Genomic DNA, 16,075 nt, shown 5'->3' with positions numbered 1-16,075 from the left:
TTTTTAATTGCTTATACTATTTTACCTTAGTTTTCTTAAAGGAGCCTTCATTGAATATTGCGTTTTCATACAGGGAGATCCTGTGGTAACCCTGGAGACGTGGAAAACGGAAGGATGGAAGCTGAAAACTTTGACTTTGGCTCCAGAGTTAGATATGTTTGTAATCCTGGGTAAGTTTTACATTAAAGTGAATCTGTCACCCCCTAACCGCTTACCAGGCTTTTGTAACTGCTGGATAGAAATCAGTGAACGTGTAGAGAACATAACTTTGTTTCCTGTGACTTTTATTTTTGATGTGTCAAAGAGGTGGAGCCTATAGTTCCCTGGGCCCTAGCACCGCTCTTCCTTACTGTACTATGTGCATAGTATATGTTGCTGATTATACAAGGGGCGGCCATACAGCACAGTGAGGTGTAGCAGCACTAGGGCCCGGGAACAATAGGCTCCGCCTCTTTGACACCTCTCACAGCCAAAATAAAGGTGTTTATTTACGAAAATAAAAACACAGACAAGAAAGGTAGGTTCTGAATGCTTTTCTTTATATTCAGCAGTGCCACCAGCTCTGTATGGGGTCAGGGGGTGAAAGATTAATTTACAGCCTTGGACCATTTTAATACCTTGTAATACATTGTTTTGAGTGTCAAACAAGGCCGCAGTATTACCTGTTCCTCTGGCCAATAATGCATAGAAGTCTTCTGGCTGTATGGGTGTGAATGAAAATCAATTACCATTGACTTCCATTCACACTATAGAACGGCCACACAGGATATGGCTTCCTGCTGACCTATGACCTCCTGACAGTGCTCACTGACCATTGGATATACCATGGTTCTCCAAACTGCAGCCCTCCAGCTGTTACAATACTACATTTCCCATCATGCCTGGACAGCCAAATCCAAAGCTTTATCTGTTCGTGCATGATGGGAATTGTTTTGCAACAGCTGGAGGGCCGCAGTTTGGAGACCCATGGTATATACTGTGACCAGGAGAACAGGGGTGGTAGTACACTATCCCTGCCTTGCAGTGGTGTAAGCTTAGCGATACAGACAGCTACTCAGACATTTATAGTCCATGGGTTGTCGGCGAGCATTTATATGAATAATTTGGTTCCTGTCATTAAAAAAAGGATGTTGACAGGTTAAGGCGGGATAGTCATGTGACTTCAAAGTTTGACTTCAAAATTGGGTTTAGAGTTTCATTATAAACATATATCTATTTGCACCAAACACTACGCTTTGTGATCCTATAAGGCTATGTTCACACTACATAAGTTTCCGGCCGTAGCGCGCTCCGTGAATAAGCGGCCGGAGATTTACGTAGTTTGCGCACAATGGAAAGTATACGATCTACGGCCGCACAGTTCACACTACGTACAAACTTACGCCCGGATCGTACGCGGCGCCGTAAAAAATTAACCAGACCATTGTTTTGGGACGGAAATGCTGTAACTTACGCCCGTAGCGTAACATGCGGTTCCGTACGGAGTGGTGATTTCTTCATTTTTACACCTTTTTGTGCCGATCCAAAAGGTTCTGTGGGGTGTCCGGGGCTAGGCGAAGATATCCAAGTAAAAGATCGCTGTCAGATCGCTACGTACGCCGCTCGGGAAGCGTACGTAGCTTACGGGCGTAAGTTCGCGGACCGTACGTAGCCGGCCGCAACTTGTGTAAATTCCGGCCGGCCGGACATATACGTAGTGTGAACATAGCCTCAATCTGCATGAACCTAAAAGATATGAAATCTATGATAGAAACGGCATGAAAAAAATGGTGGCAAAATCTTCTAGAATGAGACAAACATTTGCTGTTTTACCATAGTCTTAAACCATTTTTCTGTCCTCTAACTGACATCTTCTTTACGTCATTATTTTTGGATATAAAAGGGGAACTATCAGCAGGTTAGACGAATCTATTCTGCTGATAGCCCCCTATTGTGCAAGGGGCGTTGAGGACGACGTTATGTTTCTTACCTTCCTCATCAGAGCCATTCCAGTGCTGTTAGTAGTGTAATCCTCGGTCGGAGCACCACCAGGAGCACCGCCCGCCCCATAGCACAAGCCGGCCCCCTCCTTTTTAAGATAATCAGTGGAGCGGGCGGGGCAGTACTCCTAACGGTGCTCCGGACTGAGGATTACAATACTAACAGCACGGGAACGGTGCTGAGGAGGAAGATAAGAGACATAAGGTCCATCATGGTGCCCCGTGTACAATAGATAAAGGGGGACTCTGCTGATAGTTCCCCTTTAACTGAGGTAAAGCTGCGATAAACCTACATGCTTGTATTTTCTATTTCAGATATAAGATGATATCAAAGCGGAATTACAGATATTGTCAGGAAAATGGTAAATGGAGTAATGATCTCCCAGAATGCACAGGTAAGCAGGGACAAATGGTAAGCAGGGACAAATGGTAAGCAGGGACAAATGTTCCCGATGATGATTGCCAGAGAATGGAGCAGGGATTGCTTCCAAACCCAAAGCTGTGTTTTCCGTGTCTCGTCTCTTTCAGTGTTGTCCTGTTCCTCACCCCCTACTATTACAAATGGACATTATTATCCAGACAAAGAAGAATACAATTATCTTGATTCTGTGAAATATGCATGCCGAGGAAATCTAGTGCTTATAGGTCAGCAGACCATTTCCTGTACGGAACACGGAGAGTGGAGCTCCCAGGCCCCAGAGTGCAAAGGTCAGGTGACTTTTACCAATTTATTGTAAATAAGGTTTGTTAGACGCTAACATTTTAGCCTGGTCTGTGTGGAATATTAACTACTGCAGTCCAATATTTTATAATCAACCAATAGTTATTACAGCCTCCTACTTAATACCAGACCCAGCTATTCACACCAACACCAATAGTTGCATGCATGATACATGCTTATTATATCCTAGTAAACCCTATTTACAGGGACCTGTCATCACTTTCATGCTGCCCGTACCATGGGTTACAGGGAACCTGTCATCACTTTCATGCTGCCCGTACCATAGTTTGGGCACGAAAAGATGTTTGTGTTGTGGTAATGTGTTAAATTTATTGTTAAAGGAGTATTCTGCTCAAACATAACTTTTAATATGTTGCTGCCCATGGTGAGACTAAGAATTTCTTCCATACTTCTGAGTTGCTGCTTTCTGCTGAAGACACAAAAATCTGTGTAAGAGCTTTTCTTTCTGTCTTCCCTCCTCCCCTCCCCTCCCTTCTGAGAAGGCTGATGTAAACAAGTCCCTGACTGACTGTATCTGCAACATTGTAGCTTTTTTGTAATGCTGTAATTCAGTAAATTCATCAGCAACCTGACCTTAGAATAACCCTCCCAGCATTACAAAGAAGCTACAATGTTGCAGATACAGCCGGCCAGGGACTTGTTTACATCAGCCATCTCAGAAGAGGAAGGCTCACACACAGATTTTTGTGTCTTAAGCAAAAAAAGCAGCAGCTGAGAACTGGGGAAAGGAGACTGAATAGATAATAACAAGTATAGAAGGAATTGTTAGTCTCACCATGGGCAGCAACATATCAAAAGTTATCCTAGGTAGTGTGTTATACTGTGCGTTAAATATATAGTTGGAAAATGAATTAGATTAATTACCTGATATGATGCTGCTCATGATTTTTACTGTTTGCTGCAGATCCAATATCTACGTCGATGGTACGTCCTTCTGAAGTGCTCAGTGCCGTATGCTTTACAACATGATGATGAATGTAACCTCCGCTGGAGGTGCCCCGGCCGGCGGCACTACTCCGCAGTTGGTTACGTAGGTGGTGGCAGTTCAAAAATATTTTTCCCGGGAGTCGAGTGACGTCACTACTAGTACGGGTGCTTGAAGAGGCAAAAAAGGTAATCTACGCGTTTCAGCAACAATGTCGGTTGCCCTCGTCAGGATTATTCCAGGACATAATCCTGACGAGGGCAACCGACATTGTTGCTGAAACGCGTAGATTACCTTTTTTGCCTCTTCAAGCACCCGTACTAGTAGTGACGTCACTCGACTCCCGGGAAAAATATTTTTGAACTGCCACCACCTACGTAACCAACTGCGGAGTAGTGCCGCCGGCCGGGGCACCTCCAGCGGAGGTTACATTCATCATCATGTTGTAAAGCATACGGCACTGAGCACTTCAGAAGGACGTACCATCGACGTAGATATTGGATCTGCAGCAAACAGTAAAAATCATGAGCAGCATCATATCAGGTAATTAATCTAATTCATTTTCCAACTATATATTTAACGCACAGTATAACACACTACCTAGGATTGCCTAATATTGCGCTTACTGTCAATATCACTATATAGCTACATTTAACCCCTAATGAACTGACGGGTGTTCATTTTTTCTGACAAATAGCAGCATAATTGAGTGTCGCGCTAGTGTGAGGTTATACCTCAATATTTTACTAATATCAAAAGTTATGTTTGAGCAGAATACCCCTTTTAACCAAAGGTAATTTTGTATAAAATAAAAATCCATTTTAAGGTATTATCTGTGAAGTTCCAGATGCACCTGCAATTGTCCCATTTTTCTTCTGCATTTGTTATATCGGAAGGTTTAGGCTTAGCGTTTTTTTTTTTTTTTTGTTTGTTTGTTTTGGTTTTTAGCAGGTCAAAATTACCTGATCAGCTGGTAAACGTTTCAAGCTCTTATTACACACAACGATAATGTCCTGACTGGCCAATAATCACTCTGTATAACAGGGCCTTTAGGCAATGTTTACACACTGCGGGGGAGATTTATCAAACATGGTGTAAAGTGAGACTGGCTCAGTCGCCCCGGCAACCAATCAGATTCCACCTCTCATTTTCCAAAGAGTCTGTGAGGAATGTAAGGTGGAATCTGGCTCAGTTGCCCCTAGCAACCAATCAGTTTCACCTTACACCATGTTTCATAAATCTCCCCCTATATTTTTATTTATTTTTTTCAGTTTAAAATGGTCCATATTTCCTTTTTTCCTGGTTCCCGAACAGCAGGTCACCAGCCACTATTTACATTTTACTGGTTCCTGAACGATGTACCAACAGCTACCAAAGGATTGAAATGCTGTCATTTATAGAGCTGGGCAAGCAGTAAAATGCTCGAGTTGAGCTTTTTTATTTTTTTTATTTTTTTTAAAGCTTGACTCAAGAAACGTTTACATAATGTTATCAACCTTTATATGGTCTCAAGAAAGGTTGATGACTAGAGATGAGCGAACCTGGAGCATGCTCGAGTCGATCCGAACCCGAACTTTCGGCATTTGATTAGCGGTGGCTGCTGAAGTTGGATAAAGCCCTAAGGCTATGTGGAAATCATGGATATAGTCATTGGCTGTATTCATGTTTTCCAGACAACCTTAGAGATTTATCCAAGTTCAGCAGCCCAAGCTAATCAAATGCCGAACGTTCAGGTTCGGATCGACTCGAACCCGCTCATCTCTATTGATGACACTTCAGTGGTAACTTGAATACAGGAATATCAACTGCACACCAATTGCCAATAATTTTAATGTTTTTATTTTATGCACTTAAAAGATTTTTTTTACAGTTTCCAACACAGGTAGCAAGGACTTAACATAAGTTTTGGTGTACCATGTTGACAAAGGTCGTAAATGACCGAAACGTCCAGTGAAATGGTAAACCAAAACTTATGTTAAATCCTCGCTACCTGCGTTGGAAATTGTAAAAAAAATCTTTTAAGTGTATAAAATAAAAACATAAAAATTGATGGCAATTGGTGTGCAGTTGATATTCCTGTATTCATGGTAATCGCTTCAACTTGCACCCCCTACTTTGAGTGCGCAGACATAGCATCAACTATACTTCAGTGGTAACTGTGCAAATGTTCCGGGTCTATCAAGTAAAGTTAGAAAAAAGGGAAAAATGATCCTTCCAATGACTTCCAAAGACTATTAGATATAAGATTATATCTTAAAGCGATACTGTATTCACCAACCTCCCCCCCAACTGCTGGTGCCGTCAGTTGGATGAGAGTAAGATCTTCCCGATTGTGTCTTTTAAAATGCGCCTGGTGCCTTGGTTAAAGTAAAAAATTATCTTTTAATATGCAGCAGCGAAGTCAATACGCCATGGTCTAGAGCAGGGGTCCTCAACTGGCGGACCGCGGTCCGAACCCGGACCGAGGAGGCCAGCTGTCCGGACCCCTGGTCAGACCTCCTAACCGCCCCGGATCCGGTCCGGGACGGACCGGATCCGGGGTGGTTAGGCAGTCCCGCTCCCCACCGCAATGCCTCCCGCCCCATAGGTGTACTGTCCTTAGATGTCAGTACACCTGTGGGGCTGGGGGCAGTGTCGGTCCGGCCCCCGGCTGATACGCGCTCTGTAGGGATGTCCCGGGGATTCCCCAGCAGAGAGCGCACCAAAGACCTCAGTGTACGCCGTCAGCCTGCTCTACCGGAAGTGCTGGCCGGCGGCGTACACTGAGGTCACTGGCGCGCGCTCTGCTGGGGAATCCCCGGGACATCCCTACAGAGCACGTATCAGCCGGGGGCCGGAATGACAGGAGAAGAGAAGGCAGGCGCAGCGGGGGAGCGAGGTGCTAGGTGAGTTGTGGTTTGTTTGGGTTTTTTTGTCTGGGGGCCATCTATAAGGGGAGAGCGCACATGCGGGCTATATACTAGAGGGGGAGAGCACAGGGGGCTACATACTACAGGGGAAGAGCACAAGGGGCTATATACTACTGGGGGGAGATCACAGGGGGGCTATATACTACTGCGGGACCTCACAGGGGGCTATATACTACTGGGGGAGAGCACAGGGGGCCTATATACTACTGGGGGGAGATCACAGGGGGCTATATACTGCAGGGGGAGAGCACAGGGGGCTATATACTACTGGGGGGAGCTCACAGGGGGAAAACACAGGGGGCCTATATATACTACTGGGGGGACCTCACAGGTGGGCTATATACTACTAAGAGGAGCTCACAAGGGGCTATATACTACTGGGGGGAGCTCACAGGGGGCTATATACTACTGGGGGGAGCTCACAGGGGGCTATATACTACAGGGGCAGAGCACAGGGGGGCTATATACTACTGGGGGGGACCTCACAGGGGGCTATATACTACAGGGGGAGAGCACAGGGGGGGCTATATACTACAGGGGGAGAGCACAGGGGGGCTATATACTACTGGGGGGAGAGCACAGGGGGGCTATATACTACTGGGGGGAGTTCACAGGGGGGCTATATACTACTGGGGGAAGCTCACAGGGGGGCTATTTACTACTGGGGGGAGCTCACAGGGGGGCTAAATACTACTGGGGGAGCTCACAGGGGGCTATATACTACAGGGGGAGAGCACAGGGGGGGCTATATACTACTGGGGAGGAGCTCACAGGGGGCTATATACTACAGGGGGAGAGTGCACAGGGAGGCTATATACTACTGGGGGAGCAACAGGGGGCTATACACTACGGGGGGAGAGCGCACAGGGGGGCTATATACTACTGGGGGAGCAACAGGGGGCTATACACTACTGGGGGAGCAACAGGGGGGCTATATACTACCAGGGCAGTCACCCCCTTTGTACCTTATATCAAAGGGCTGGTGAGAGAGAAAAAATGCCAGTTTTCCCGCTAATAAGCAGCAATTCTGTATGGAAATAGTTGAACGTTTGTGAAAAGTAACTAAACACGTTTCCTACTGATGTTCAGCTCGGACCTTCATCTGACTATAGACCCCGGTAAGTGGACCTTCACTAAAAGTTGTTGAGTACCCCTGGTCTAGAGTGTCCGTGCCCTAAGCCACTCCTCATTGACCCAGCTGCTGCAGATTTAAAGATCATTTTTTACCTTAAGGGTAGTATTACACGGGCCGATGGGGGCCCAATAATACCAGTAAGCGAGCGCCGATCTGCTAGATCGGCGCTTGTTTACTGGGCCTATTACACAGCCCGATAATCGTTTAACAAAGGCTGCATGGACATTGTTACCGATGTCCTTGTAGCCTTTGTTTAAACTATATACTTTACCTATCCAGGTTGCAGGGCTCCTCTTCCTCTGTGCTTCTCACCAAGTCCTGCGTGCTCCAGCTTTAAGGTGGCTTGTCTCAGCTGACAGGCCGCTCAGCCAATCACTGGCCACGGCAGTCCCGACTGTGATTGGCCAAAAGACATAACTGAAAAGGATTTACGCTCATCCAATAAACTATCTTAGAGAAAAAACATGTAATCTAAACTAAAGAAAAAACCTAAGATAGAAATAAAGCATATACATCTATATGTAAGAATGTTATATACTTTATTGAAGTAGCAGACTAAAAACAATCCGTATACAGAGTGTAATAAACCTGAGGAGGGACACAATACCAACCCTACCCCAATAGCCAATTGACACACACAAATGCAGTGTATTGCATCACAGAAGCTTCTTCTCTATCATCACATGTAATGATCACAGAGGCGCCCTGCACCACACTGTATGCACACAACTTCTGCATAGAAAATAATAAGTACAAATACACAAAAAATAAAGTACCATAGCGCAAGAGGTATGATAGAGAAGGAAACAAGTAGTTGTACATACACAGAATAACACACTAGTGCAATAACAACCTCACCAACTGGGGCAAAAATAAGGGCAAATGGAAGGAGAAAGCTGACCTGGCACAACCCTGCCCAACACAGGGTACAAAACTGACTTCATCAGGGGTCTTTGTAAGTGTCTGCATCGTCTTACTTGGCCGCTATCCACCGACCTGCCCCCTTACATTATCTCCAATCATTATTGCTTTTATGGGTCTCTATTGACCCAAATATCCTAATTATATCCCAATACCTTGTAGCCCAAACTGGTTCGTAAGGCTCAGTTCATCGCAAAATGAATATCCATTAAAACCGTTCAATCCTAAATTACATCGGATATTCAGACTCCTATTGGTTTACGCAGATACAAAATATGTAAAGTTAACAACATAGACAACACTGCATCTCAATTACACCTTGTGGCCCAAACGGGTATTGCACTGACCCCTGATATTCAAGCTTGTGTATCAGCAATATAGACAACCCTATATCTCAACTGCACCTTGTGTCTATCTATATCACCACTAGGTGGCATCCAAATCAATAAGAAGACATACACAGAGCACTGATGAATATTCGGAAGCAGAGAAACTACATGCTGCTTCCATTAGATCACTATACACCACACGACTGTTACCACATCCGACTATCGCCCAATAAATATATAAGAGAAACAGATTGCTGAACTCAGGGAGACCAGCCAAAGACAACACTGCCGGCTGCTAGTGAAAGCGCTCAATGCAGTGAAGTCGTAGGTGCATTGCCCCCTGTGAAACATGAATATACAAAAGAGGAGCCCGTGGAGCCTCATTGAAGAGTCTCAAAACACAGGACTAGCCAGATATCCCTCCGGGAAGGACCCAGCCAGGGGGCAGCTCCTGTTAGGAAACCACCAAATCCACCATATATGTGGCACAATAAATATATGTATCACTATTAGGTCTATCCCATTATGCATAATATTGCACTAGTTTCTGCAGACACAATCTGTCACATAGTGAATATTCATTGAGCCCAACTAGGCCCCATTTCTGCCTGGATTAGTTTGGGTTATACCGATACACTGCATTAATGTGTGTCCTTGGCTATTGGGGTAGGGTTGGTATTGTGTCCATCCTCAGGTTTCTTACACTCTGTATACAGATTGTTTTTAGTCTGATACTTTTTTTAAAAGGGATATTACAGGGAAAAGTAAGAGATCGCGAGGGGTCCCGTGACCCGCATCTCTATTCATTCCTATGGCGCAACGGAAAGAGCCGAACATGACGGAAGAGCAATGTACTCAGCGCTTTCCGTCGGCTACATTAGAATGAATGGAGCCGCGGGTCGTGTGCCATACCCGCAGCTCTATTCATGATACAGAAGCCCAGGGGCTCAACACGGAGACCAACAGGGGGGTACAGAGGACAGACCCCCCCCCCCCCCCCCCCCCCCCCCCCTGATCTCCTACTAAAGTTTTTTTTCCCCTGGAATACCTCTTTAGGGTGCGTTCACACCTACAGGATCTGCAGCAGATCTGCAGCAGATTTGATGCTGTGTTCAGTTATTTAAATGAAATCTGCTGCAGAAAATCAGCTGCAGATCCTGTAGGTGTGAACGCACCATTAAAGTATATAATATTTTTATGGATGTACAATGGTGCCTTGGATTACGAGCATAATTCGTTCTGGGACCGTACTTGTAATCCAAATTACTCTTAATTTTCCCATAAGGAATCATAGAAATGCAGACAATTGGTTCAACACCCCAAAATAATGATTTTTTTTATTCTGAATAACATGTAAAACAAATGAAACAAACATATAGAAACAGCTGAATGTGATATATAAGTTACTGTACGGTATAGCAATCAGCATGTGGTGTATAATATATAGTAACTGCATAACCCTGATAACACAGCAGCAGGTTGTAGATACAGGATGGAACTGCAGATCCCCATAATGCAGTAGCGTAGTACAACAGGCTAAAATACAAAAGCTGGGCTGATGTCAGAGGTCTGTGTGGTCACATGACAGCAATGGGGAAGGGATGTGTTCATCATGGACCAATCAGGGAGTGAGAATCACAGAGCTGTGCAGGAGGACAGTGACAGACTTCTCTATACAGCAGTGTGAATGGCTGAGTGTGAGTGCAGGCACATTATAGCAGCAGTGTGTATAGCTGACAGTAGGTGCAGGTGCATTATAGCAGCAGTGTGTATAGCTGAAAGTAAGTGCAGGTGTGGTGTCCCACCACGGGTGTTGCTTATGGTTACACCCTTCGCAAAAGTCTGTACTCTAAGTAAACTGTGATGATGAAGCAGTACCTAATTTTTGCCACAAGATGTCACTATTGTATGTAACTGTATTTATGTTTTGCACAGCTGCAGGTAACCAAAGGGTTATTGTTTATTGTGATCTGTACACCAATGAGGACCTTCTCTTCTCTCTACCTATCTCTGAGCTCCTTTCTTTTATGCTTTTCTTCTTCACCACCCACAGGGATTATTACATTACCAGTAGGAAGTCGTCACATGGGGAGAGGAAGCATACATCCACACCTAGTCAGTCTTAGCCACATTTCTGAGCAGAGAGGAAGCAAGACAAGTTAGTCCCTATCGTGGTCCATCTGGGCCCTGGCTTTGCCAGGTCCCCACTTCACAGCTACACTCTGCAGTCTTAGTCTAGTTGTTGAGCAGAACAAACGTATATGGGAGATTTAGACACCCTTTTCTTGAAAGCAGCACTTCCACACAGGGGTGTAACTAGGATTCATGGGGCCCCATAGCAAAAAAGTGTATGGGGCCCCCCAACATATTACCTGTACCAGCGATATGGAGCTGTCCCCCTGCATTTGGCAGCTCTGAGACGCTGTGCCCTGGGGTGGGGTGGGGGTGGGGTGAGTGGTAGTAGGCCGTTTAGAGTCCCTGCTGGTTGGGGCAGCTCTGAGTCCAGGGGGTGACCTCCATTATACTGACTACTATACAAGATGCTAGGGAAGCGGGATGACCCCATTATACAGGATACCAGGGAGGCTGACTGACCCCATTATACAGGATACCAGGGAGGCTGACTGACCCCATTATACAGGATACCAGGGAGACTGACTGACCCCATTATACAGGATACCAGGGAGACTGACTGACCCCATTATACAGGATACCAAGAAAGCTGAGTGACCCCATTATACAGGATGCCAGGGAAGCTGGTGACCCCATTTTACAGGATGCCAGGGAAGATGAGTGACCCCCATTATACAGGATGCCAGGGAAGCTAAGCCTGAGTGACCCCCATTATACAGGATGCCAGGGAAGATGAGTGACCCCCATTATACAGGATGCCAGGGAAGCTGAGCCTGAGTGACCCCCATTATACAGGATGCCAGGGAAGCTGAGTGACCCCATTATACAGGATGCCAGGGAAGCTGGTGACCCCATTATACAGGATGCCAGGGAAGCTGGTGACCCCCATTATACAGGATGCCAGGGAAGCTGGTGACCCCCATTATACAGGATGCCAGAGAAGCTGAGCCTGAGTGACCCCCATTATACAGGATGCCAGGGAAGCTGAGCCTGAGTGACCCCCATTATACAGGATGCCAGGGAAGCTGAGCCTGAGTGACCCCCATTATACAGGATGCCAGGGAAGCTGAGCCTGAGTGACCCCCATTATACAGGATGCCAGGGAAGCTGAGCCTGAGTGACCCCCATTATACAGGATGCCAGGGAAGCTGAGCCTGAGTGACCCCCATTATACAGGATGCCAGGGAAGCTGAGCCTGAGTGACCCCCATTATACAGGATGCCAGAGAAGCTGGTGACCCCATTATACAGGATGCCAGGGAAGCTGAGCCTGAGTGACCCCCATTATACAGGATGCCAGGGAAGCTGAGCCTGAGTGACCCCCATTATACAGGATGCCAGGGAAGCTGAGCCTGAGTGACCCCCATTATACAGGATGCCAGGGAAGCTGAGCCTGAGTGACCCCCATTGTACAGGATGCCAGGAAAGCTGAGCCTGAGTGACCCCCATTATACAGGATGCCAGAGAAGCTGGTGACCCCATTATACAGGATGCCAGGGAAGCTGAGCCTGAGTGACCCCCATTATACAGGATGCCAGGGAAGCTGAGCCTGAGTGACCCCCATTATACAGGATGCCAGGGAAGCTGGTGACCCCCATTATACAGGATGCCAGGGAAGCTGAGTGACCCCATTATACAGGATGCCGGGAAAGCTGAGTGACCCCATTATACAGGATGCCAGGGAAGCTGAGTGACCCCATTATACAGGATGCTGGGAAAGCTGGTGACCCCATTATACAGGATGCCGGGAAAGCTGGGTGACCCCATTATACAGGATGCCGGGAAAGCTGAGTGACCCCATTATACAGGATGCCAGGGAAGCTGAGTGACCCCATTATACAGGATGCCAGGGAAGCTGAGTGACCCCATTATACAGGATGCCAGGGAAGCTGAGCCTGAGTGACCCCCATTATACAGGATGCCAGGGAAGCTGGTGACCCCCATTATACAGGATGCCAGGGAAGCTGAGTGACCCCAATATACAGGATGCCAGAGAAGCTGGTGACCCCATTACACAGGATGCCAGGGAAGCTGGTGACCCCCATTATACAGGATGCCAGGGAAGCTGGTGACCCCCATTATACAGGATGCCAGGGAAGCTGGTGACTTCCAGCTGGCAGTGATAGTTACCATCTTCCTGCTGTGTCTCCTCCTCAGGCCATGTGCGATGAGCGAATATCCCACCCGCGGTGGGCGCTGGGGGCGGGGCTTGCCGCGATGGGGCGGGGCTTAGCGGAACATCCCGGGACTGTTCCACTTGTGGAGAGGGGGACACTGGTGCAGGACGCTCTGAGCCTGTGTCAGGGGGAGGTGCGGAGGTGTTTCAAAGGAGATTGCAGACGCTCCCTTCTGCGTCTCTGGCAGGGTGCTTAACCATCAGTAGCGTAGCTACCTTAAAGACAGGGGAGACAGGCCAGGCGGGCCCCCGGGCCCCCTGCAGTGCAGGGCCCCATAGCAACTGCCTTCCCTGCCTTCATGGTAGCTACGCCACTGCTTCCACACACTATGCAGTGTTAAGCTACTCAAGGGAGAGGACAAATCGGAGAAAACACCAACCCAAGCCGAGAACTAACAAGAGGAACTGATCCAGAAAGAGCAAAGTTGCTAGAAGCCTACGTACTCTATCTCACAGCGCAGGTGTCACCAGGGAACCTTGGCCACTCTGCTCAACCCAGGTAACGAGGTCTGGGGCTTGTCACCCTCTAGGATGGGTCAGACGACACTGGTGGGCAAAAGGTGGTGCAAAGACAAGAAGTCAAAACACAGGCACAAGTTAACGTCTATTCTTAAGTTTACAGCATTCTAATTCTTCTAACGTTCCGGCAGAGCACATTTCAACCCTGGGTTGGGACTCTTACGACATCCACCTCTTTACTACTCTGAACCTGCAGTACAAACTTCTCTCCGCTGTTCTAAACTGTCTGAACAAACTACTCTCAACTACTTACAGCTCTCCTATACGAAAGGTCCTCTGTGCAGTTCTTGTCTTGTCAGATTTCAAGTCTACTATCAACTATTGTACAAAGTATTCCTATAGTAAAGAATAATAATAATACATTTATTTGTATAGCGCCGACAGATTCCGCAGCGCTTTTTTTTTTTTTCTATGCATACAGTACAGAGGTACATAATACACAGTTAAATTGCAATAAATAAGAACATAAATAAAAACAATAATACAAAGTATAAGAAGGTCTATTTATGCTAACAGGACTCAGTGGTTATTACTCCAGCACCTACACAGTAGAAACAACATCCTTGGGTCATCTCCTCTTTCTGTGGGTGGCGGTACCGATAGTCCGGGTGGGTCACAACTCCGGACGAGGATGATAAGTACCCAAGGGACCCCCTCACAGCCCGGCAGGTCATCAACCACAGGAGAAAGGGTATAGCTAGCCTCCCTAAACTAAAAGCAGGTGTGCCACATACCTGTGTGCCCAACTGGCATTGGCAGTATACCATCGACACGACAGTATACCATCTGGCTAAGCTATATTCCGACCAACCACCACAGAAGTGGTGTCACACGTTACCATCTAGCAAGTGACTGGTCGAGCACACAGGCACTTTATAGCAGCAAAGTGTATAGCTGAGTGTAAGTGCAGGCACATTATAGCAGCGGTGTGTATAGCTGAGCGTAAGTGCAGGCACATTATAGCAGCAGTGTGTATAGCTGAGTGTAAGTGCAGGCACATTATAGCAGCGGTGTGTATAGCTGAGTGTAAGTGCAGGCACATTATAGCAGCAGTGTGTATAGCTGAGTGTAAGTGCAGGCACATTATAGCAGCAGTGTGTATAGCTGAGTGTAAGTGCAGGCACATTATAGCAGGAATGGAGATGATGGGAAACAAAAGGGCTGACAGAGACTGCAGGGAGAATGGAGGAATGAGCAGGGTGGATGTGGGCACATACATGTGGGGATACAGCTATGAAGAGATTGCCTTCACTGTCCGGTCCCCTGATGCAATCCCCAGCCTGAAATGGATCTGCTATGATTTGGAAGGTGAGGAGGACTTCCTGGGTCAGAGTACAGAGCTTTAGACCCCACAATGCAGACCATGCCCCTCCCCCCTCCCCCTCCCACCCAGTACAGGGAGCTCTTACACCAAAGCAATGCTCTCAAACCAAGTTACAATTTTGAAAAACTGTGAGCTCTTCTTGCAAAACACTCTTAATCCATGTTACTCTTAAACCAAGGTACCACTGTATTATGCTTTATTTGTATGATTCCACAAGAAACTATTGCGGAATAAAACTTGTACTAGAACATAGACATTTAAGCCCTGTCCCGTTCTGACCCATTTTGTTGATATTTACAATAAATTCTGTGAGGATCAGGCCTGTTAACATGGAAGCACGCTTTTCTTGTGTGGAGGTGACCTGTATGCCGCGTATTTGATGTTACGGGGTTTCACTATCTTGTTTTCCTCTTTGTTCGTAGTTGTTCAGTGCTCTAATCCGAATGTGGAGAATTCAGTGAAAGAGTCAGGATTTTGGGGCCCATACACATTGAACTCTATAGTGAAGTTTGGGTGCAAGCGACAGTACAGACTGATTGGAGACGGTACAGTGACGTGCAATCAAAATAGTGAATGGGAACCAGAGCTGCCAAAGTGTGTGGGTAAGTATTGATATCATACAGATAGACATGGGAGATGGCAGATGTTCATGTAGCAGCTATCAGAGTTATTGTATCCCTCAGTATCATCATTACTGATCTCTATATACTTACACCTTGGTTATTATAGAAGCATTAGTGTGCGTTCACCGGTACAGGATCCGCAGCAGATTCGAAGTTGCAGATTTGCTTAGAATCGAATCTGGGCCATCAAATCTGCTGCAGATCCTGTACGTGGGAACGCATCCTTAAAGGGAATGCACAACTATCCCCCCCCCCCCCCCCCCTCCACACACACACATACATACATACATTTCCCTACCTTGACTAACTGACTTATAGGGCTTAGCCCTGTAGGTCAAATAGTCATGTTGGGGAGGGTGTG

General features: G+C 46.6%; 1 protein-coding gene across 1 annotated transcript in view; it reads left to right on the top strand.

Annotated features, from left to right (window-relative positions):
• The window catches only part of LOC138767539 (C4b-binding protein alpha chain-like), a 106,596-nt gene that overhangs the window by 43,551 nt on the left and 46,970 nt on the right, over positions 1 to 16,075 (top strand). Inside the window, exons 10-13 of the mRNA XM_069945095.1 lie at positions 74 to 170; positions 2,295 to 2,374; positions 2,508 to 2,687; positions 15,514 to 15,693. Coding sequence (XP_069801196.1) covers positions 74 to 170; positions 2,295 to 2,374; positions 2,508 to 2,687; positions 15,514 to 15,693 — 537 coding nt within the window. The remainder of the gene's footprint in view (positions 1 to 73; positions 171 to 2,294; positions 2,375 to 2,507; positions 2,688 to 15,513; positions 15,694 to 16,075) is intronic.

The sequence above is a fragment of the Dendropsophus ebraccatus genome, chromosome 11 (assembly GCF_027789765.1).
Source record: "Dendropsophus ebraccatus isolate aDenEbr1 chromosome 11, aDenEbr1.pat, whole genome shotgun sequence".
In the NCBI taxonomy this organism is placed as follows: Eukaryota; Metazoa; Chordata; class Amphibia; order Anura; family Hylidae; genus Dendropsophus; species Dendropsophus ebraccatus.
Note: the sequence above shows the minus strand (reverse complement) of the source record. Positions and strands in the feature narration are given on the sequence as shown.